This window comes from Equus asinus, chromosome X, assembly GCF_041296235.1.
Source record: "Equus asinus isolate D_3611 breed Donkey chromosome X, EquAss-T2T_v2, whole genome shotgun sequence".
Classification (NCBI taxonomy): Eukaryota; Metazoa; Chordata; class Mammalia; order Perissodactyla; family Equidae; genus Equus; species Equus asinus.
Window position 1 is genome coordinate 104,190,648 of NC_091820.1, and position 25,860 is coordinate 104,216,507.

The following is a 25,860-nucleotide window of genomic DNA, read 5'->3' on the forward strand; positions in this document are numbered from 1 at the left end:
TTGGTACTAGCAATATATAGAGAGAAACACTAAATAAATTCATCCAATTGGAAATTGGTCTAACAAAGCTAACACAAATGCTTAGGCATGTACCTTGAGGCAATAGTGAATCTTTGACTACACAGACCCTGAATGTGGACAAAACCAAGACTAGAGATGCTAATGTGTTGCATGAAAATGGATAGCGTGAGGACCAGCTGCACCCTGTGTAAGATGCCAAAAAAGCTGGAAGTCTATTACTAAAGCTCTGCATCTCTAACAGAAGCACCATGTTCTGTGCTTCACAGAAATGAATTTAAGGCTAGACCATGTATCTACTGAGCCACTACTAAGTGAACCAGAAATTTGGGTTCCAGTTTTAATGCATCCATGACCTTTATGCATAAAGGTCAAAGTGTGGCTTAATTATAGAAATTAATAGTTGCATAATTTTGTCAGCACACCAGAACCACTACAGCTGCCAGGAAATCAAAAGAACAAGCTCACCTGAGAGTGAACTAATATGCATCATCATATCACCCTTCATCATGTTTTTCTTGACCCTCCAAAAATCCATTACAGCCAGTAGGAGTAGCCAGGGCCCTATCAACTATTCCTTATTCCATTAGCAATCTCTTACTGAGGTGAGAAATAAATTGGGACCCCTTCCTACCACTGATGGTTAGCTTTCCTGTCTATACAGACCACAAATATCTCAGAGGCAAGAGGTCAGGAAATTGGTCTTCGATACTGGCAAAGCTTAAACCCTAAAGAATCAAGGGCTCCAAAAGCACATCCAAACAAAATAAAAAGAGAGAAAGAGATGAGAGCCATGTCTGCAGACTGCTTGTCAATCAGCATAAGCCAATTAGTCAAATGGTACACACACGAACAGAAGCAACAAAAAATCTGGTATAATCAACTGGTCTGTTTTAACTGATCCTTATTTAAACAAAGAGGGAGAAAACCACTATTGGGGATCTAGTTAGAGCAAGACTGAAACCAAGCGATGGCTTTGATTTCATGATTAAAACGTTCCATAACAAATAGCCTTGACCAAATTTTGTCCTTTCTTCCTGGGACCACGTTTAGCCAAAGATAGGCATGGAATCTCATCCAAGCAAGTCCAAGCCATTGCAACACATGTGCCTTCAGCCTGCACAGAGGAAGATCATATTCCCAAGTAGTAAGAATACCCACCAGTAATCTAAGTGACTGACAGGTGTTAAGGTTAGAGCTCTCATCACTAGAATTGGAAAATGCACTGGGCTCCAAAATTTTGAGTTGGGCACCAACTTTGAGTATACTCAGCACCTATTTTGTAATTAGTAGGTTTGTCCATGCACCCCCAAATTTTGCTATTCAATGTCCTTGCTGTAACCACACAACAATGTCTGATTTGTGGATTACCCCATGCATACCAGTCTTACCACTGAGGTAAGATTGGGAAATCCTGGGTCTAAATTAAATGAGTTTCCTTTCTGCAGGACTTCTCAGAACATTTAATGTGCCAAAGAGCACCACGAATCTCTAAGAAAGGCATATATTTGCAGCATGTCACCATATCACTTGCCCATAGAATCCTTTTCTGAAAAGCTTTTGGGGATGGGGAGATGGGGACAGTTCTTAGAATATACTTTGGGAATTATTGCTTTAAAAGTATGCCCTCAATGACTTCCAAGTAAGTAATGAATAGGTGTTGCCTAGGTGGTATATGCATTACTTTGGAAGCCCCCATCTCTTCTGATAGACCTAAGGGTAGTGTCTGGGGCATTGAAAGTAGAGGGTTTTTTGGAACATGTCAGAACATCTACCTGGGCCATGTGAGAATCTCTTAATGTTAGTTCATTCAATCAACAAATGTAGTGCATCCACAATGTATCAGGAGCTGAGCATTTAAAAACACAAAAAGGTTAAGGTTGCTTTACTTTGTATAGTGGAATAGTGGAGGCAGAGAAGTTTTCCCAGACAAAAGGACATTTGAACCAGGCCTTAAAAAATGACCCCCAGGGGTCAGCGTAGGCAGAGGGAGACATTTTAAAGAGAAAGAACAATATATAGAGATGCACTGATGCCTGATAAGGCATTGTTCTGCTCCCTTGAGCACTGTTCCCTGATGTTTCTGTACACACACCATATCATAGACTGGCATTTCATAATGTGTTCCTCAAAGAAATAAGGAGCTGATGCTTGAAGGAGCTGGAGATTGCTTGTCGCTCTGTGTGGCCTGCTGTAGGACGAAAATCCACCCATCACTGGACTGGAGCTTGCTTAGCTAGGAGGTGAAGGTGTTGCTTTATTAGGAGCAATCACAGAATGCCAAGGTATGGTATATCTCCACAAAATGTTGGAAATGATGGAGGTAGGGGGAAGAGAGCTAACATTTATTAATATTTATGCAAATTGTCTTTAAATTTACATATTTTATCTCATTTGATGAATTGTATGCTTACATATTGATGTCACGTGTTTTGATTTACAGAGTGCTTTTATATCCTTTATTTCCTTTGATCCTCATGAGAACCCTGTGAGCACGGATGGGGCAGGTGTGCTCAGCCTCTTTGTACAGAGAAGTGTGAGGCTCAGGATAGTTAAGTGATTAGCCCAAGGTCACATGGTAAGTGGCAATATCAAGACTAAAAACCAGGTCTTCTGAACCCTAGTCTTATGTCCTTGATTTGTATCTGCCCTGTATTACTTCAAGAGGCTGAAAATATAAGGAGAAAAACTTATGCCCAATATAAGGAAAATCTTTCTAAAACTCACAGCTGTTGAACAGTAGAATAGGCTGTCTTACAAAATGATTGTAGAGGCTATCTCTGCATTACATGGGAGATTAAATGTCATGGCGTCTAAGGTCACTCTCCACTCTAACATCCAATGATTCTAAAATTCTTAGGTCCTACTTCTCCGAGATGAGGTTTCCAGTGACTAAGCCTGTTCCTGGGCAGCTCCTGTTTATTATATACTTGGTCCTCAGAAAAGAGATATTCCTAGACAGATGCTTGGGAGTTGTACCTTTCCCCAACATTACAGGTAACCCATTGCTTTGGTACAACAAACATAAATCACATACAACAATGCCTCCAGATGTCTCAGATCACCAAATGATGGGGACACAGATAGAAGCTGCAAATTTATCAAAATTGCCACATAAATGAGTGAATTTTGCCCGAAACTTAAACCCTTATAGCACACAGTATATATCAGAAATTATGGGAGGAGGCACAGTTCTGCATACGAACACTCATCAGTCATTCTGATGTGCAGTGAATCTGCTTTTTTAGAATCTATATAGTTGTTCAAACACCAAAAGTATTTTAAGGGATAGAAAGTATGGACTGGTAATAATCCACACTTGTCTTCTCTGATGAGGGACCAGGATTCTCTTGAGAACCAGTAGAACCAGCTATTCTTCCAATTCCCCTGGAAAATTTTTTGTCATATATTTACAGCTCCCTATGCTCAAGAGAATGGTGCATCTGTCTGATGGAGACGCCTGGCTGCATTCTTTCCCAGATATTAATATAGGTGGCACTTTAGCAGCATAACCAATGACATGAAGAACCTGATTTGGAGGGGAACAGATGGCAGCATCTTTCTTGGGCTAATTTTAGGATTCTGAAATAGTCCCTTTCTCACACAAACTATCAGTGAAACCAAATTAAGACAGCTATGTCACATGGAAAAGGAAGAGAGAAAAAAAATGTGGTCTAGTGTGAAGGAAAGACAAAAAACCAGAGACTTCAGTGGTTCCTTCATATCTGACTCCTTTCACAGAATGTTAGGGTCACTTCAATCTCTTTTCATCAGAATGAATGCTGAATATAAACATGAGGGTATCTAAGAAGAAATGAGTGGAGAAATTTTATTTCCAGTCATATGCATTGAATAAAGTTGCATCATGTAATAGCTAAATTCACATTCATAAGAATGTGTAGGACCTACATTCTAACACATCTTTTCTTAGCAGATAAGAAAGCTAAGTGACCACTTTACTTGGCCAGTCAGAAGCAGATTGAATTTCAAAGCCTCAGACTGCTGGTCCATTTCTTTGTCTGCTGAAAAGACCTTTCTTCCAAATGAGACATAAAATATCAATTAGGGATGATGAGAGATGGAGAGAGAGTCTCCCAATCAGAAATGATGCCGACGGTATAAGGATTTAAAACAAACGAGAAAAAGAATACTTTGAAGAAAAAAAGTACCTACCTGTTTTCCATCCAGAGTGTAGAGTTTTTTGACAACCCCGGTCTCTAGTTTGATGGCTTCAGTGATGTCAGTGAGGACTTGCTCAAAAGAGTGGGCTGTCTTCTTGTTCAGAAGCACACGCACAGCTTTCCGAGGCTTCACCCCACTGCGGATGATGGTTACCAGCTTGGGACGCACAAAGTCCTTGTTTTCCCTGGCCTGGGCACTGTTGCTGCTAGCCAGGGACTGGGGGGCTTTCATATTGGCAGATGTCTTCACATTGACAGACCAGTTAGGATTGACATTCTTGGTGTATTCCACCTTTTTAAAGAAGTTGTCTGAGGAACAAACATAGCTTTCCCCTAAGGGAAAAAATGAGTGGTGATTAGTTTAATAGCAGATATAGGAACTATTCTAACCAAATTAATACACACTGACCTAGGAGTTGGACTTTCGGGGAAATGGTGATAATAACCAACCTTAGGTATAATTTCTCATTGGAATCTCTAACAACTTGGCTCATTCAAATTCAAGAACAAGAAATCAGGCAAACATTCTTCATTATAATGCATACCTAGCTGAAAAATCCTTTAAAGCTAAGGGTCCTAAGGACAACGAACATACTTAAGCATAATCTAACAAGTGAGGTTCTCAAGCTTGATAGGGTTTTATCGGCATTGAAATGTTTATGTTAATTTCTAGGATGTCTGTTAACATCTATGGGATTAATGGAGTGTTTTTAACATGACTCTATTTCTTAATGTTCCTGTCCTGTTCCTGGACTCACTGCCCCACTCCATTTTTATATTATGAACCCAGGAGAACTTTCAAAGTTAATACACTTTTATTTCAAGTTAAAGTGACCCAAGTAACCTTGTATATTGGGCATACAGTACATTCTTGCCAAGAAGCCAGACTGTCCTTTGCACAGAGAATATGGCTAAACAGTGTAATATTGAAATGTGAAATACGTGAGTGTGTGTGGTAAATGTATATATGTGTTTATAATTATGTCCTCTACAGCTCCCCCTCATACCAGGTGAAGAAAGTGTCTGAATTACAACCTGTACACACATACACACACACACAACACAACATTCCTTGTGTTTGCAAGTCTTAGCTCTTGCTTGAGAAATCCTCTCCTCTGTTTCCACCATCCACCCCTCATCTTTCCATCTTCCCAAATGCTGCATACTCATTCTGTGTATTCAGGGCCGTCTTCACCAGTGCTCACCCTTAGCTGCCGCCAAGTAATGAAGTGGAGATGTGAGAATACATTATACAGCCTGATTTATGGATTGGAGGGATCTGGTGTAATTTTCACATTTACCTTGGGCTAGAGGAAATGACTAATACAGCGGAAGAAACGCAGGGGCCAGAGGCAAAAAGAGGGGATTAGACATCTGGGACTAGAAACTGGAAAAAGAGGAAGAGAGGTAGGCTCAGCCTGGGGAGAGAGTATTGGAAAAGCTTGAATTTGTTGAGTAAAACACATTAGCCTCAAGGTATACAGAAGTTCATCCAGAGGTTGAGCTGCAGAAAACCAGTGTGATTTAATCAGGCTTAACTCATCAGTAAGAACTATAAATAAATAAATAAATCAACCCTAGCCAGTGCAAAGAAAGCATTAAACACAATTACAGTCTGATGGCTCTTCTTCCTTTGGTCTCAGCAGGAGACCCATGCAGAGACATTCAGAAACACTGGGCTGATAATTCACTCCCTTTGCAAATATTGATTGCTTTGCTGTAGCACCAAATCCTTTAAGTCACGTTAATTAAGAAATTTCTCAGTGCCGAGAGAAGATTCAGTCAGAATCTCTAGGGCTCCTTTGAGGACATTTATGTGTGTGTGTGGAGGGGGAGGGTAAGTGGTTTCCAATGTATGCAAAATGGCTTCCAACACTGCTCTGAGTCCCAGAAGCTGCTAGTGTTCTGTCTTGACAGGGGGACCAAGGGATGGTTTGTAGGCAAGCTAAGCACCCTCCCTGACTTGGTGCACACACACACACCCAGGATGGGGCATCAAAAACCTCAGCCAAAATAAACCATAATTTCTCTGGTCTCCTTGCTGGCTAATCCAACCCAACCCAAGTGTTTAGAGGCTGGGGTCTTTCATTTGTGACTTAAAAGGATGAAGGGGCCTTTTCAGTTCGCCCATATATTCACAGCCAATATCCCCCACATCCTAGAAATGGCCTCTTGCCTTAGCACTCCACCAGATTCACGGGCACCTTCCAAGATGTCACTGCCTTTGAGTCAGATGTTTTCCATAACTTGTCATGTACTTTAAAACTCTGTCAGACAACTGGTGGTGTGGAAATGTGTGAGGCTATATATTTATGATTTCACTCATCCACACTCTCCTCTGGAGAGTCAGCTGTGTAGCCCTATTAGGACTCTGGACTTTTTTTGCTTCCATCTCTTAAACCTCTTAAGCCTCTAAACTATGAGTATGATTAACCACCACCAGATGAAAATGAACATGATGGCAGACAGCTATAGTATCATATGGCACCCAAAAACTTTCCAGAGGACCCAGCCCTCAGTCCAATCTATGTTGAGCATCTTCCAACAGTACGTTTTAGTCTCTCCACTCTCTCTCCTTTTGGCCCTAATATGGAGTAATGGAAAAAGTGCAGCTGATGTGATGTCAGTCAGAACTGAGTCCCCAATATTTACTAGTTCTGTGTCCTTGGGCAAGTTACCCCCCTTGGCTTCAGTTACTTTTCTGCAAAGTATTGATAATAACATTACATACCTCATAAGGTTGTTGTGAGGCACACATCAGATGATGGATATGAAGTGCTGAGCCCAGAACCTAGTACATAGTTAGCACTTGATGAATTCCAGCTATCATTATTATTAAGGCCCTAATCAGAAGGAATAGAGAGAAAACAACAAGGAAAGAGCAAAGAAGGAAAGGAGGAAGAAGGGGTTGAGAGGAAGGAAATGAAAAAAGGAAGAGTAGAAGCTGAAGGAAAGAAAAGAGGAAGAAACAAGGGCAGCCATCTCGGAACAGAGCTATCATCATTACATAATATGAGCACTGCCCTAGTCCCATGCCTCAAAGGTGAGATTTCCTGCTGGTTGAGAGGCGGCTTCCTGTTGCTGCAAATGCCAAATGGGGAAGTTCTATGTCTGACACCCAGCAAAACCACTGCTGCCCTGCTGACACACACCGAGGGCAGGATATATCTTTTAAGACTTTATTCTTTTTAGAGCAGTTTTAGGTTCACAGCAAAATTAAGGGAAAGGTACAGAGATTTCCCATCTACTTCCTACCACCACACATGTGTAGCCTCCCTCATTATCAGCCTCCCCCACCAGAGGGCAGGATATTTTTGGTGGTTAAGAGCAGTGACTGGGGGAGTCACACAGCTCTGAAGGCAAATCCCAACCAGGCATTTTACGAGCTGTGTGACCTTGGGAAAATCACTTAATCTTTGAGTCTCAGTTTTTCCATCTGTAAATTTAAGGTATTGCACTAATGACATCTGAGTTCTTTCCAGTCCTAAAGGTCTGCAAGAAAGAATTTTCTTCTCTTTTCCATTCCAAACAGGCTTTAACAAAGCTGTTATGCAACTAAATGTTAAAGAAATAGGTGCCCACCAGTGAGAACGCTCCACTTCTACTACTGGAAAGACATCAAATGTGCTGCTTCTCTAGACCAAGGCTTCCTTGTTCTGATTTTGCAAATATCTACGTCTGCTGCCAGAGCTCGGTGCTTCCTTCACATCCAGCTGCCTGGCACTTGGAGCTGGATGAGGTGTGTTGAATCTTAACACAGCTGGGTTCACATCTTGCCACAGCTTCCAGGGGCCATTTCCCACCCACTGGAAGCCTAGAAGGAAAGCTGGCTTCAAAGAGCCAAGAAAGCTGACAATTTGCTGGAACAGACAACCTGCTTCAGGGTGAAGAGGTAAGGAAATGAAGTCATGGAAGCACAGCTGAAAGGGCAGGAAGGGAACAAGCTGTGGGTTCAAGATGATCTAATGTCTATCTCCCTTCATTTTCAAGAGGGTTCCATTTTTAAAAACATTAAACATATTTATATTTTCTTAGCTCAAAAGAACTTCTGCCTGGGCTTTCTCCTCTTTTCTGGGGCTTCCTCATTCAAGAAGGAAAATATTAAATGGTACTTTATTGTAGTATCATACCTATTAATGATGAATCCCACCCAGGTATCTTAAAATCTTCCTCTTTGGCAATATGCTTGCTTTAGTAGTCGGAGGGTAAATTAGTGAGAAGGTAGTTTCATCTCATTGGAACAAATGAACCACAGCAAAGGAACTGGATCATAGCAAGTGTTGCCATATAGCTCAGATTTTCCAACAAGGCTGTCACAATTGTAAATATTCTGTCTTATGGTCGGTATAATAATGCTCAAAATGAGTATCTTTAAGATTGATCTGGGTACTCACATACAAGGACGTGGGCAAAGATTTAGACAAGATATGATAGCAAGGAGAAAGTTTCCACAATGAAAGACTAAGCAAGACAAAAGGATAAGTCATTGGTAGATTTCATTCATTGACCCACTGGAATACGGCTAATAAGGGTCTCGTCCTATATGGCTTCACTAAGACCCTTGGTGTTCCCGAGGAGCTGTGGGAAAGCTGACATCAATAACCTGACTTTGGTCTCAAATTCTCCCCTTGCTACTTTCAGTATCCAGCAGCAGACAGTAGACTAGAGACATTAGACAAAGAAGTGCTACAAGGCCAGAGGGATTATTAAATGATTGCTTTTTATTTCATTTCATTTCAGGCTAAATATTTAATAATGTGGCCATTTGGAAACATAGTACGTTCTATGCTCCATTATTCCTTTAAGATCTACCAAGCAAAACATGAAAAGAAGGATTTCTACATTCCTAGGAATTTCCACCACCGTAGTTAGCCAAAGGGGACCATCAAGATCACCTAATGCAGTACTTCCCAAGTCTAAGTGCTCATAAGAATCACCTGCGGAGATTTATAAAATCATAGATTCTGGAGCCCTAGCCCTGGGGATTCTGATTCAATAGATCTGGGGTGTGGCCTAGGAATTTACATTTTTCTAAAGCTCTAAAAGATTCTGAAAGACAGCCAGGTTTGGGAACCACTGGCCATTCCAACCCCTCACTGGCATCATCATTATTACTATTATTATTATTTTCACATCATTAATAATTATAGTACCTTGTAGCTGTAGATTAACATTGCTGATGTGTTTTCATATCTATTATCTAATTTTATCCTCATAACCACCCTAATGGATAAAGAAGACCAGTGCTACTAGTCTCATTTTACAGATAAAATATTATAATAGATACTCAAAATGTGGTATATCTATACAATGGAATATTATTCCTCAGTAAAAAGAAAAGAAGTGCTGATACATGGTACAACATGGATAAACCTTAACAACATTTTTCTAAATGAAAGAAGCCAGTCACAAAAGAGCACATAGTGTATGATTCATTTTAGATAAAATGTCCATAATAGGCAAATCTGTAGAGACATAAAGTAGATTAGTTGTTGCCTAGGGTTGGAGAGAATGGGGGAAATGGGCAGTGGCAGCTAATTGGCATAGAGTTTCTTTTGGGGATGATGGAAATGGTCTAACATTAGATTATGGTCATGGTTGCACCACTTGGTAAATTTTCTAAAAATTATCAAATTGTACACTTAAATGGGTGAATTTTATAATATGCATACTATACCTTAATAAAGTTGTGTTTTAAAAAGAGAGAACATTAGTCACAGTGATGGTTAGGATAAACCTGTGGTTATATAGCTAACCAGCTATAAACTAGGACAACTCAAACCATAATAGCTACCCTTGATTGAGTGCTACTGTGTGCCAGGCAAAATATCAAACGCTTCACATCCATTGTATTATTTAGTCCTCAAAGCAATTGTTCCCACTTTACACATGAAAAACTGAGGCTCAGGGAGTCTAAATTGTTTCCCCAAGGTCACATTAGCTAGCAGGTGCAGACCTTGGATTTGAACCAAATCTGGTTGCAAAGACTTCTTTTCCCATTATAATCTTCTGCCTCTAAGACTAGAACCCAATGCCCCCGATTCTTCACCCAGGGATCTTTCCAAACTATTTTTATATTTGAAGTCTCATTGGAAGCAATGTGTATAAAATTTTAAATCTTTCATTCAATCTCTCCCAAAAATGAACAAAGTGAGGGACTTCCGTCCTCCATTCATAGATGAGTAGTTCCAGAGGATAAAATAGGAGAGAAAAAGACCCTTAATCTTTATCCTTCTCATCCTGGTGCCCTTTCCTGTCTGGCCCTGTGGTAGTGGGAAAATTGGTCACATTTCTCAATACTATCCCAGAGATACCCCAGAATTTTCTTAACTGAATGGGCAGTATTCATGAGTGGGAAGGCATTGAGGGCCACTGCAGCTTGTGGTTGTAGGTGACACATGAATAAATGCGACTGAGCCATATTCACACTCTACATGGTCTGGGAATTCACCAGGAACTACTACTATTGCACCCAAGAGTGGTAGGTGAGAGAAGTCCGATCTAGCAGGATTCAAAAGGATCAAGAGAAGAGAAAGCTGCAGTCTTCAAAATTACATTTATTACCTATATTGAACTGAGGTTATCACAACACACACACGCAATACACACACACACACACACAAATTCACGGGGGAAAATCAATATCAAGGGCTTGTCCTTGAGTAAGACATGTTAAGAAATAGATTTTGGGGAAAAAAAATCTGTGCATGACTCCTCTCTTATCAGACACAAGAACATTCTAATCCTTGCTCTGAATACAATGTCACTTGGTTTAGAATTCTGCTGTAGTGTCTATCATGGTCTTTAGAAGACCAAAGCTAGTGGAAATGAGGATATATTGGGTAATTCAGGGTGCTTTTGTTGTGAAAATTATTACACAGAAACCCTCAAATTTGACTGAGATGTGGATTTTACACTGACAAAAGACACACACCCTATCGATCACTCTGTTGGACAGCTCCCTCAACCCAGATTTAAGCCCTTCATGTTTCCCTGACTCCCCTTTATTTTAAGATATGTGCTAGGATGGTCAATCCTTCAATGTTCAGGAAAAGCCTAGGATTAACCTGTGTCTGGCCATCCAGAACATGATCAAATAATCTAAGCCTCCTTAGTAATGTTTTTCAAGGTCAACTATGTAGAAAAACCTTGGACTTGAACCCCAAGACCCAGATCTGGTAGTCGTATAGACAGTCTTTTATAAGTAACTGGCCCCAAATCACTTGACTTGACTTGGGGAAAAAGCGGCTACTTAAGAGAACGTGGTCTTACACAAGGGAAGCTCTCATGCTCCTTTGTCTAGGAACACAAGAAACCTAGAAGCAGTGAAGCGGAGGCGGGGCACTCCCACACCAAGTCATTTAATATGCTGTTTCTCCTTCCTTGTCGGCTGTTCCATAGCTCAGTTTCCCTAGAGATCTGCCTGCTCTAAACTCACCTTTGCCCTGGGAATGGAAGAAGTGAGGAGGGAGGGCTGGAGAGTGGGGGAGAGGTTAGGGAGCAAACAGTTTCATTATTACCACTCCTTGAGGCTGTCCTTTAAAGCATCGTGTCAGGTTAAACTGATCACATATGTTACACCAATTTAAAAGTTGGGGTAGGGAGGCACCCTCAATATAATTGATTTGATAAGGTAAAATATTAAGAATGTGTCCCAAGATCTATTTTCTAAATGACCACAAAAAAAAAAGACTTCATGGCTGAGCAAGTTTTGGGAAGATCTGGGATTTTTCCCTATTTTCAGGTGGGTACACAGGTTGTCAGCATTTTCAGCAATCTAGTTATAAAATGCAATTGCAAAACCAAAATCTATAGAGGATCTAAAAGGATTTAGGTACAGTTAGTCAGTTACTATTCTAATAGGAATAGTCTTTATTAAAATACCAGACATATCTACAGCTTTCTTTGGTATTTCTCTCAATGACCTCAGCCTTAGGGACACACCCTGATGTGGGTTTTTTAGAAGCAACAGCTGAGCAGTGACCACTTACCTAAAAGTATAATCCTTTGTGAATATGTCCAGGGAGTCCTGCTTTTAGGGTGCATATTTCCATGAGTTGCAATTCACAAAGAGTCTCTCAGCAGTTCAAAGGATATTTGGGTGAAACATTTTCTCTCCCAACTTAACTTCCTTCCTCATTTTACACCCCTAATGATTTCATGCTCTCTCCATAGTTCTACTTAGAGTTAATTATGAACAAGATCTAGAGTAAATGACACAATTCAGATTTTCCTTTGTAAACCCTGGCAGATAAGCACAATGCATTATCACTACCATCTACACTTCACCCCAGCAGAGACTAAAGGCCATGAAGGGTAATGGCTAACGGCTCTGCTGATGCCTATAGAATCAGAGGTCTAAGCATTAACCTGGTGTTTTGACAAATATATTTTCTAATTTCTCCCCATGAAATCCAAGAAATATAACCCTAACCAATGCTGCCACCTCCCCCCAAGGGCCACCGCCCACTTTGAATTACCTTCCTCCAGTTCATCCATGCTTCCGATTTTCCTGGATCCATCAATGGTGTAAATGTAACGCACTCCCTGAGGCAGGTTGATGTTGTCAGACAGAGATCGAGTCAGGTCAGCCAGCAAGGCGTCAAAGCTGCGAAAACGGTCAGAGGACACAGCGTACACAATCCCCTTGAAGTAGCGGTCCCCATTGCGGTAGAAACGTACCTTCTTTGCTTTCTTCTCGTTGCTCAGTGCCTGCAAGGTTCTGGTTCGGTAGAAGCTACAGTGGGCGCTGTGAGTGGGGCTAGGCAGCCCATTCATCCGTGAGCCTCGCATGTTCCTGGATGTCTTATCTCTTTCGTCAAAATGTCCAAAATCAAGTTCCATATTTTGGTGGAACCTCAGAGACCTGAATGTTGGAGAAAGGGGTAGGGGGAAGAGGCAAAGAAAAAGGAGTGAGGAGGAAAAAAAGAAGAAAGGAATTCAAATATTAGCCAGATCCAGATCTGCAATCTGCAGCTTGTGAAAAGAACTCGTTGAAAAAAGCCCGTGACCCATCTGCTGCTTGCCCCTGACCTGCAGGAATATTGATCTTAATAGAGAAGAAGGAGGGGCTAGGGAGGTGCTGGCGGTTGTGGGGGTTGGGGGTGAGAGATAGGGAAGGAGGCACTTTTGGCACTGTTCCAAACAGAGGAGCGGGAGGGATTTTGAAATAGCTTAAAATCTTGAGACTTACTGACAGTGGCTCCTATCAAATTGTAACTTCGGGCTAAATACATTAAAACTGGCATCTGTTTCCTCACACATGCCCACATGACTAACAGTTGTAAATGAATCCATAGCCTGACAAAATTCTCCTTGAAGAGAACAGAAGGAGCTAGCCAAGGTTAGCATCTCCAGCTTAGGAAGCAATCTTTGCCTCTCAGTAAAATGACTACAAGGGGAGTGTTTTAATTTTATTCCAAATCCTTTTTTCTACTCTAATGTGTGCATCCCCTCCCCCCAGAATAAACTAGGATTCTCCTTTAAAGGGACAGCCTCCAGGGAATAGCCAGTGTCTTTGTGCTATTCACCAAACCCTATCCACACCAAGCTGGTGCAGCTAACCGACATTCATAAGAAATAAGCTGAAAAAAAGGATTAGAAAAATCCGTTATTTAACAAGTTGTTAGCTCTGCTTTCCTCCGGTACCATTTGGTCACAAAATCCTGTTCTTTTTTTTTTTTTCAGGTGCTCGATCCCTCCCCACTGATGCAGCCCCACCTCTTAATGGAATAATTTAATTGTTGAAAGATTCCCAAATGAGTCCCTGAACAGCATATGGGACCTTTAGAAGCAAGCACACCTTTCATTGTTCTGGATTTCTACCCTGACTGAAGGGGCATTTTGCCCTCACAGCAGGCAATTCACCCCAAACTTCTGTATTGCCCAGGTGCATTGGCTGAAGCAAAAGATGGTCATCTGTCAGATTTGCTTTCCCCCCTCCTGCTGAGCCAGAAAAGAAAAGAAAAAAAAAAAAACAAAAAAAGAAAATCAAAACATGAAACCAAATACAACAGAAGCTCCAAATGCTAGCAAAGGTAGTGACAGCCTAGGAACCAAACTATTAACATGCATCTCACAGATGGGGATAAAAGGACTCACAAAGCAAGCAGAGCTCAGCTGCTACACACTGCCACATTGAGATATTTGCAAGGGACCAGGAGGACAGGAAATAAAGGAGGACTGGTGCCTAGTAGGTTTGCCAGGCTCGGTCCCCCTTTTCTTCCAATGTCACCATGACCTGTGCTGAGCTCAGCATTGTCTCTGTCAGACAACCTGCAGTGGTAAGAGACCCCACCTCCTCAAGACAAGTAGCAAGCATTTCCCCAGGTATGCCAGTAAAGCTCGGCTTTGCTTTAGGATCAGGGGCAGTATTATTCTAAATTGACATCACGGTAAAAACAAAGGAACACCAAACTCACTTTTCCAAAGGAAAATCCCAGGTAGAGGCTTAGGAAAAAATCCGATAGAATAAGGCAAAGAGGGAAGAAAAAAGGAGAAGGAGAGAAAGAGAGCGAGCGAGCGTGTGCACTTTGCCTTGTGCTTTTCCCGTTTGACATCTGTTACATTCTGCCTGAAAATCACTTGAAAGCCCCACTCACCGGTTTTCTGCTGGTTGGGTGGAGATGCTGAGAGAAAGAAAACCAATCTCTCTATGCCTTTGTTGTCTGAGCTCCAAGCAAGAAATTCCTGCCAGGGTGGATAGATGCCTTCTAGGTCCTAGTGCCTTGTCCAGCTTCTCCCCTATAACTCAGGCTTAGTGAATCCCCCCAACCTCCTATGATTAATTACATGCTTTTTTTTCAATTCACAGGCTGCATTAACAGCTAGAAAGGTTTCATTTGTAACCAACAGGAAATTGCAGGGTAGCAAAAAGATTGCACAGGCAAGTTCAGAATGCTCTACTGAGCAATGTGCTAGCCTTTTCTTTTAGGGAATTGGCAATTTCACTTGGCCAAAACCTTGATCTAATCTGCCTGGGTGCCAGATTCAGACAGTCAAACCAGGTTTCTTAGAAATTGTAGCTCTCTTCCTTTCACCTTCTTGAGAGAAAACAATCGAATCTGCAAATTCTTTAATGCATTTTAGTTCATGCATCCAACAACTGGTTGTTTTTGAAATGAAGTCAATGGAGTAAGAGGGAGTAGGAAATGGACAAGACAAGGGAAAAGAGTTCCAGAATTTCATGGAGGATGGAGCTGCAAAAGAACCCTAAGACCTTTTAGCCTGGTGTAATAATTTGGTTAATGGGGTCTGCGGCATTCACCTTTGAGAGTTTGAGAGTTCAAATCCAACCCAGAGACCTTTCTATGTGAAGTAAGTCTGATGGCTACAAGATAAATATTAATGGCTCTCTCCTCAAACTACCTATTTGTTACTAATCGGCTTCTTTATATCAAATGTGTTATAAAGGGCAAGGAAGCATCAAAATTGAATTCATTAAAGCAAACCAAACTATAAGACAAAAGAAGAGAAAGGTGAGAGACTAAAGTGAGGGTAGGCTACCATCCTCACAACTGAGGCTACATGCATCAAAATGTAGCAATCTTGAACTATCATGGTTCTATTTATTGCTTGGCTTCTATGAAGCTCAGAGCTAATAGCATGCTCAGTAATTACCTTATATCTGCTTCCTGGTACAATTAACCCTCTTTTTTATACATAGCTGTTGATTTATAGTCAAATACCTTCTGTGTATGTGTTTTACTGTAAGCTGTCTCAAAGTGGGATATAAAAAATATGATTTTCCTTGTCTGGAAGGTGTTGGTTCAGCAAAGCCTAAGCTATCTATGGTACTTAGGTGGTCAGCCTCAAGTGTGAAACCTGCTCAGTTAAGTCTCCCCAACACCTTGTTGCTGCTCTTCTGCTTCCTAAATGAGTAGCTCAGGGGATGGCATGTGTCTGCCCTGTTTTCTTCCATTCATTTCTGCCTCACATTGTGGCCACCTCTTGAAAAATCAAGGTTATTTAGATCAGGGGCAGAGAAATATCAAGGAATAGGAGCAGGGAAATATCATGGAAATTCCAACCAATGGTTGAAGCTTCCTTGTCCAGGAAGGCCAATGTCTTAAAAATCTTTTTCTTGTACATAATGAGCATTCTATAAATATATAGCAATGGATTTTGCCGCAGAACTTAAAATCATTTTATTTCTGGTGAGGATATAGGAACGGATAGGATTTTAAAACTTAAACATGAAAGGTTTGGAATAGATTTTACAGGAAATTTCCTCATGGTATAGGCTTTGTAATACTACTGTGGAAGCTGCAAAATGTCTTTACGAGACAGTCTAAGATAGATGACTTTGTTTGCATTATATACACCAGAGAGCAGAGAGGTGAACAAGATCAATGTTTCCCAGTGTGAAGTTTGTGCATGTTCATAGGTGTTCGTTAAAAACAGAAAAACAAGGTTCTGTGGTCAAAAATATTTGAAAAGTAATGGGCTAAACAAAATTAGCTTTCTTTATCATAAAACTTTTCCGGGCCTTTAATATACTTAAAATATGGCATGAGTCTCCAAGAAGATAATTAGTATAAAGCTCGTCACACTTTCTTTTTAAGCTCAGGACATTCCTTTCCCCAGAGCATCTCATAGACTAATGTTCTATGGAAAAAACTTTCACAAAAACTGGACTAGATCACCTCACAAACATATTTCTTTTCGAACAACTCTCAGTTACTCACCAAAACTTTTTCTCTCACTTCCTCAGCAGACAAGGATCACTGGCAGAAGAGAAGATCTCAGGCACAAGTCCAGGGGGAAAGTACATCTTTATTTATGCAAGTCAACTTTGAAGATCAAGGGAGAGTGAATGTTGAGGGCTCAATGAAGTGAAGAGACTGAAGGAAAAGTACAGCAACTCCATTGTGGAAAATGTAGCAGTAAGACCTTTTGAGTAACTACCATGTGCCCAGTGCCACAGGCAAGAGGCAGAGTAGGAGACATTGGTCACTGTCCCTGAGGGACTTGAAGACTCATTGAGGAGACAGGACAAGAATACGCATCTTGCAAAATTCGTGAAGGGGAAGGGCTTAAATCTTTTTTATATGCTGTGGTCTGGTTTAAGCAAACTCAGCTTAAAGATCAGGGGTTAGGAAACAAGGCTATCCATCATACACATACTAACACATAAAATCATTAGTTTACCTATCAAAAACACAGAGACTAGGATCAGGGGTGGGGTAGGGTAAGCAAACAGGAAGTGAGATTGGAAATATACACAAACTGTTTACGGGTACCGCAAAAATATAAACTTCATAGGAATAAATCCAACAAATATGTATAAGACCCTTATTGAGAAAATCATAAAACTATTGAAGAACATAACAGAAGCTGTGAATACATGTAGAGCCAGACCATGTTCATGGATGGCAAGATGCAATATCGTAAGGGTATCAATCCTCCCCAAAGGAATCTATATATATGAATAAATTTCAATGAAAACCCCAACAAGAATTTTTGCAAAATTCACAAATATCGATTGTTGCAAGATATCTGTTATTGTGAGGATTAAATGAATAAATTAGTGCTTAGAACAAACTCTGGCACACAGTACATATGCTATAAGTATTAGCTTTTATTATCCGCCAAATATTCACATGCCAACTCCCTCACTTCTTTCAAGTCTTTGCCCAAATAGCAACATCTCAACAAGAACAACCCAGACAACTCTAAAGTTACAGCCTTCCCTCCCAAACCAGCATTCCAAATTTCCTTTATCCTGCTCTATTTTTTCTATAACACTTATTATCTTCCAACATACTACATAATATACTTCTTTATTATGTTTACTATATATCTCTCCAAAGTAGAATATAAGCTCCACAAAAGCAGGAATATTCTAATAGCTTTAATGAAATATAATTCACAATACCAATACTAGTATTTTTGCTTGTTTTTAATACTGTATTCAGAGTGCCTAGAATAATGTCTCACACATAGTAGGTTTGAGTATTTATTTAATCGGATACAGTAAAGAAAGCATGGAATACTTAATAGATGATATCGGGACAATTAACTTTCACATGGAAAAATTAAATTAGATCCTAACCTCACACCATTCTTAAAAATAAACTCCAGGTGTTTTAAAGACCTGAACATAAAAAACAGAACTTTAAAATAATTAAATAAAATGTAGGAGATTCTCTTTAAATCCTTGTGGTAAAAAAGACTTTCTTAACCAACATGTAAAAAGCATAAATCTTACAAGAAAATATTGATAAATTTCATTACATAAAAATTTAAAGTTTCTGGAGGCAAAAGATAGCATTAAAACATTAAAAGATGAGTAACAGACTGAGAAAAGATATTTGAATCTTATATAACTGACAAAGGATCAATTTCCTGATATATATGATATATACATATATATATCATACATACAAGATTATATCATACATATAAACTTATATCAATAAGAAAAAGGTAAAATGCCAATAGAAAAAATAAGCAAAGGATATATCCAGGTTGTTCATAGAAGAAGAAACTCTAATGGCCAATAAACATGTGAAAATATCCTCAACCTCACACATAACTAGGGAGATCCAAATTAAAACAGAAATTACATATTTCACAACCACTAGATTGATAGAAAATTTTAAAGTATAGCATAGCAAGTTTAGGGAAAGACAAAAAACAGTTGTGACTCTCATATACTGTTGGAGGAAACATAAATTGTTACAATTTCAGAGAGTAGTTTTCGGTAGTAGCTATTATAGTTGAAAATGTATGTCACTCCATGACCCATAAATTCCATTTCTAGATATCCATCCTGAGAAACTCCTACACGTGTTAAAGAAGACAGCTACGAGGATATTCATAAAAGCATTATTTGAAATGTCAAAAAATGAAAACAACCCAAATGCCCATCATTGGCATAATAATTTGATTAGTGGTTATTCATACATGGAATGGTAAATACAGTAAAATAGAATAAATGAATGCTAAGTGTAAGCAATGGTGGACAGGTTTCTATGCAGCTACAAGTTTTCGTGCCTCTGGAAATGAAATGCTTAGGAGTGCAATTGCTGAGTCACATGATAATTATGTTTAGTTTTATAAGAAACTGCCAGACTTTTCCAGAGGAGCTTAATATTTTACATTCCCACCAGCAATGTATGAGGGATCCAGTTTTTCTGCATTCTCACCAGCATTTGGTATTTTTATTTTAGCCATTCTAATAGATGTATAATGATATCCCTTTGTGGTTTTAATTTGCATTTCCCTAATGTGTAATGGTGTTGAACATCTTTTCGTTTGCTAACTGTGTATCTTCTTTGGTGAGATGACTCTTTGTGCCTTTTGCCCATTTTTTAATGGGATTTTTTTTTTAATGTTGAGTTTTGAGATTTCATTGTATATTCTAGATATGAGTCCTTTATCAGACATGTAGTTTGCAAATATATTTGCTCAGTCCGTAGCTTGTCTTTTCGTCTTCTTAACATGCTCTCTCATAGAGCAAACGTTACTAATTTATTCATTTTTTTCTCTTATGGATTGTGCTTTCAGTGTCATATCTAAGAACTCTTCATGAAGCCTAGGTTCTGAAGATTTCTCCTATGTTATATTCTAAAAGTTTTATAGATGTATACTTTGCATTTAAATCTGTGATGTATTCTGAGTTAATTTTTGTATAAGGTATGAGGCTTAGATTGTAGTTCATATCTTTTATCTATGGATATGGAATTGCTCCAGCACCATTTGTTGAAAAGATTATCTTTCCTCCATTGAGTTGCTTTTTCCCCTTTGTCAAAAGTCAATTGGGTGTATTTACGTGAATCTATTTCTGTGTTCTCTATTCTGGCCCATGGATTTATGTGTCTATCCCTCCTCCAATATCAACCAATCTTGATTACTGTTGCTATAAAAAAAGTCGTGAAATCAGGTTGACTGATTCCTCTGATTTTGTTCTTGTTTTTTGAAATTGTTTTGGCTATTCTAAGTCCTTTGCCTTTCCACACAAATTTCATAACAATCCTGTCTGTATCTGTTAAAAAAATTTCTGAGACTTTTTATAAGAATTGTGTTAAACCTATAAACCAATTTTAGAAGAATTGACATCCTCACTATATTGAGTCTTCCAATCCATGTACATGCTATGTATCTCTGTTTATTTAAATCTTTTTTGATGTTTTTCCTCAGTGTTTTGTAATTTTCAGCATATACATCCTGTATGGGTTTTATTGGATTTACACCTAAATATTTCTTTTTTAAAAAGATTGTAAATGGTATTGTACTTAAAATTTTGCTTTCCACGTGTTGATTGTTAGTATGTAGAAATGCAATTGATTTTCGTATGTTGATCTTATATTTTGCAACCATACTGAATTCACTTATTAGTTCCAGAAACATTTTGTAATTATCTTGAGATTTTCTATGTAAAGAAACATGTCATCTGCAAATAGAGACAGCTTTATTTATTTATTTCCAATCAGAATGCCTTTTATTTCCATTTTTTGCCTTATTGTACTGTCCAAAACTTCTAGTTCTATATTCAATAGCAGTGGTGAGAATGACCATCCTTGACTTGTTCCTGATCTTAGCTGGAAAGCATTTAGCTTTTCACCATTAAGGGTGATATCAGCTGTAAAGTTTTTGTTGTTGTTGTTTCTTTCTTTTTTAGATGTTCTGTATCAAGTTGAGCAAGTTCCTCTTTATTTCTAGGGTTTTGTTTTTAATTGTGAATAAATTGTTGAATTTTGTCAAATGCTTTTTCTTCATCTATTGATTTGATCATGTGATTTTTCTTCTGTAGTTGTTAACATGACTGATTACATAGATTGATTTTCAAAATCTATACAGTTTTGCATGTCTGATTTATTTCTAAATGATTTTTTAAAATTTGAAACCAATAGGAATTAAGATAATTTTCTGTATTTCTTAAAAATAATTTAAAAAATTGCACAGACAAGTGAAAACCTAAGCAGAGCGATAGCAATCAGGTAATCAGGAAAATATTTGGCAGAGAAACATGTAGCATACATAGGCAAAAAAACAAACAAGTTAGAACGTGCAGTAGCGCTCAACTCTGGCTTCACAATAGAATCAAATGAAAAGCCACTACAAAATACTCTTGACTATGATTTAATTAATCTGGTGTGGTTCCCAAGCATTAGTATTTTTTAAAGCTACCTAGGTGATTCTAATGTACAGCCAAGGTTGAGAATCAGTGGTATAGTGAAAAGAACCTAATAAGATAGACTTTGGAGTCAGATCTGAGTTCAGATCCTAGTTCCACAGCTTATTAGTTGCATGACTTTGAACAAGTTAGTGGAGTTTATTTATAAAATTGATATAATGTAAGGATTGTCTTGAGGAATAAATGAAACATCATATGTAAAGTTCCCAGTAGTATGCATGCTATGTATAAAAATACATTTACCAGACTCCCAAAATATAGAAGTATCATGCACAACTTATGGGAAGTATCCATAGAGGGAAGGACCATACTCCTTTTTGTCCTTTTCTCCTTCCTACTGGCTTAAATATAAATGACATAATTTGTGTTCAAGCAGCCATCTTGTACCAAGAAGTGGAAACCAGGTATTGAGAATGGCAGAACAACAAGATAGATTGGAGCCTGGTGATGTTAGAGAAACCATGTGATCCCTGGGAAACATCCTTCAAACCTTGTTTATGTAATAGAGAAATAAGCTTATGCTTTCCTTGAGCCACTTCTATTTACAGTTTCTTCACTTGCTTTATTCTACCTGATACAACAAAAAATGATTCAAGACACAGTCATGCTTGAAATCACTCTTGGTGGGCCAAAAACAGAATAATCCTTGAAAGACAGCAAGAAGGTGGTTTCTGATTAAATAAGGAAACCAAAGCCCAGGACTGCATGGGAGAGCATGGTAGAGTATTCTTATAGATGGTAAAAGTACCCCAGAAGTTCTCCATGTCAAAGGTAAAAACTAGGATGAAGGAGTGGTCTTAGAGGCAACTACTCATTATCACAGAAAGAAAATCCAGAAGATTCAACTTCTCTCCATCCTTCTCCCCAACCTGGACCAGCAAGCAGTAGCAGTGGGATCTGTCTTCAAGTGAAAGCAATAAGTATGAGAGCCTAAGGCAGTGAGATAGTCTAGTATCTTGGGTGATGGGCAATGGCCAAGTGGATGAGAGTATTAAGAGAAATAGAGAGGCACACAGATTCATCAAGGTGCACTTCTTGTGACATGTTCTCCATCTCTTGGACTCTGATTGAAAACAGCAGTTACATTTATTCCCTCTATTCTCAGGAAAAGGCTGCATAAAAAGAGGGAGTAGACAGTCTAAAAAGAAATCTCAAATACAGAGAGAAGCATATAATAAGAGAATCACCAAACATTTAAACAAAGCAAAAACCATGAAACAGAGACAATAAATTTAACAAATAAAAGGAATTTCATCAGAGAAATAGAGTAAATAGAGTCCTCAGAACATGAATATAAAATGATAATAATAATCTCAGGATGATATCACATCCATGAAAGAACACTGATGAAATAATAATAGATAAATATGAAAAAATAAAAGATTTAAAAAATAAATAACATAGGTGAAATTAAAATTTCAATAGATAGACTGAGTGAAGATTTGTGATTGATACAGAGAGGTTAAATCACTGCACTAGAAAATTGGGCTGAGGCATTCTCCCAGAGCATAGAATAAAGGATAGAGGGGTAGAAAGTAGGAAAGAAAAGTTGAGAGGCATCTAGGATAAACCAATCAAGAAATTTCCACATTTGTCTAATAGGAGTTCCATTGAGTTAAAGTGGAGAGAATGAATAAGAATCAATATTTGAAGAATAAATAGAAACACACACAAACACACATACACACCCCTCCCAGAACTGAAGTCACGAATCCTCAGATTGAAAGCGCCCTCCAAGTGACAAGGAGGATAATTTATAAAAACAGCAACAGCAATTTAAAGAAAAAACTCTAAATCTAGATAAACCACAATGAAATTTTAGAACATTGAGGATAACATGAAAATACTAAAAACTTTCAAAGAGAAAATAAAGACCACCTACAGTGGAACAATAATAAGTTTGACATTAGACTTCCCATTAGCAACATCAGATGCAGGAAAGCAATGGAGCAATATTTCAAACTGTAGAGCGAAAATAATGTTGAACTCAGATTTAATACCAAGCCAAACTATTATATAAGTCGGAGGGGAAAATAAAGACATTTTGGACATAGAAGAACCCAGAAAGCTTACCACGCAGAGAAACTCCCAGAAAGAATTATTAGAGAATAACTTCAGCAAAAAGAAAAATAATTTGTGTAAAGTAATACTGTTGAGGAAATAATACTTAATCATTTATATATTATTTATATAATTAAAAATTAATTTAAAAAATATGAGTTGTAACCTATCTCCCATCTGGGAGAAAGTTTGGCAAGTCTAAGGTCACTGACAGGTGTTACTCATAAATTTTGCTCAAACCAAGCAAAATATTGTGTTCTCATTCTACATCAACAAAGAGAATATGAATGCTTATGTAGTTTTTCCAGAAGTTTAGAAGGGTATGAGGGATGCCAGTGGTCACTGGCCTAGTTTTTGTCCCAAGAAACAACTTCTAGAAAGTACCTGCTCATCTATAGCTGGTCCCAGGGATCATTCCTGGTCTAAAATATCCTTGTATGGAGCAAAGTGAAAGAAGGCAGAAAACTGACCTACACAATAGTGTACTCAAGAGATTTCATTCCAGGGAATATTTCCCGAGCTTCTGCTATGTATCAAGCTCTGTGCTAGGCACTGAGAGATGTAATGATGAAAAGACAGAGAGGAAGTAGAAACTCCCGCTCTTTGAATTGTTGGCTTTCTTGATTGAGTCTTTCAGAAAAGAGGGAGCCTTTTGGATGAAGCTATTAAGTCAAGGACATGGGTGAGAGACAGACCCAAACTGGTGTTTTAGGAAGCTCCATGTGGTAGAGAGTACAGGAGGACTTTGCACCCTGAAAATCTGAAAGCAGGGAAACCAACTAGAAGCTAATGCCCTAATTACAGGCATTTAGTGAAAGTGGCCTTAGGGAAGTTGGGAGGGATAAACATGGGAAATTTAAATAAGGTTTCTGTAATCACATCCTAGGGATCCTATCTTTTGTTGAATATTTAAAATATAGTTCTTCCTTAAGAAGTCATGTGACACAGTGGAAAGAGTGTAAACTTTAACTCCATGACCCCAAGCAAGTTACTGGATCTCTCTGAGCTTCAATTTACTCAGCTATAAAATGCGGATAATAATAGGGCCAACTCTGTAGGAATTTTGAAAGAATTAAGTGAAATAATGCATACAAAGTTCTGGACTTATAGTTGGTGATACTAAATAGTAACTATGATTCACAGAGCTGCACTTAAAAATTACTCTACAGACATGTTATTGATTTTTTGTGTGTATGTCACCTATTCCAGTTACTATGGCTATGTAACTAATTACGCCAAAACTTAGAGGCACAAAATAACCATTTATTATGCTCATGGATTCTGTGGGTCAGGAATTTGGACTGGGCAGAGTACAGACAGCTTATCTCCACTCCATAATGCCTAGGGACTCAGCTGGAATACTCAAAGGCTAGGGGCTGGAGTCGTCACAAGCCTAGTTCACTCACAGGTCTGGTAGTTGAGGCTGACAGCTGAGGGCCTCAGTTTCCATCCACATGGAGCCTCTCTATGTGGTCTCTCTACTTGGGCTAGATTGAGTTGTCTCACAGCATGGCAGCTGACTTCCCCTCATCAAGTGTGTCAAAGAAGCTGTATCTTTACCATGACCTAGCTTCAGAAATAATATAACATCACTTCTACTGTATGTAATTGATTGGAGCAGTCATAAGCCCCCACCCAAATTTGAGGGGAGGAAACACAGAGCCCACCCTTCAGTGCGAGGAATATTGAAATCTCATTTTATGAGGTATCTGTGAGGTGAAAGATATTGTTGCAGTTATGTAGGAAGATACAATCTTTCACATAATTCGAACTTGTAAGTTCAAAGGGAAAAAGTCAAATCAGATCCCAAAGCTTCCTCCACCTATAGAATGATGCAATTGTCACTCTTATTATTAGCTGGCACCCTTCAAAATTCTTTAGGATTGTGTTTCCCTCTTCCCAGATGCTTGGATAGGAGTTCAATTTATTTTCACTAGAAATGGCTGTATGTCCAACAACAGAATGACTGGCCTTATGAGATAATGACCTCTCTACAATCTATTTTGCGTCACATATTTTATATTCGTTATCATGTTAACCATCACCACAACTTTTAGCGGCTATTATTGTGCCCACTTTACAAATTAAGACTTAAAAAGGTTAATGTAACAGTAAGGTCAGGATTCAGGTACATGTCAGACTCCAAAGTCTAACTTTTCTCCATTACAATCATTGCCTCTCCACTGGAAATATTTAAGTAGACTATAGAGTCCATCACTTAGAGACGTTAGAGAGGAAATTCCTACATCAAGTAGGAGGTTGCATCAGAACATCTAAGATTTCTTACAACTCTAAGATTCTAAGTTTGTCTTCTGAATTTATACATATACCCTTATCAATACAAAATTATTTCTATCTTACTGGATCTTATATGATATAATATCACAAGCTGTTAGTACTGCATTAAAAATTCACCTATTCAAACACAGACACTTTACATAGTGATTAAGTTCATGAGCT

At 38.7% G+C, this 25,860-nt stretch overlaps 1 protein-coding gene across 4 annotated transcripts in view; it reads right to left on the reverse strand.

Annotated features, from left to right (window-relative positions):
* Positions 1-25,860, reverse strand: part of DCX (doublecortin) — a 363,420-nt gene that overhangs the window by 97,090 nt on the left and 240,470 nt on the right. For 3 of the 4 annotated variants that reach the window (XM_070503023.1, XM_070503022.1, XM_070503024.1), the window contains 2 exons: positions 12,680-13,065; positions 4,192-4,532 (listed from right to left, as the gene is read on the reverse strand). In XM_070503023.1, the coding sequence (XP_070359124.1) occupies positions 4,192-4,532; positions 12,680-13,065 (727 nt within the window). Of the gene's footprint in view, positions 1-4,191; positions 4,533-12,679; positions 13,066-14,800; positions 15,017-25,860 lie in introns of those variants that run through there. The other variant, XM_070503025.1, reaches the window with a different exon arrangement.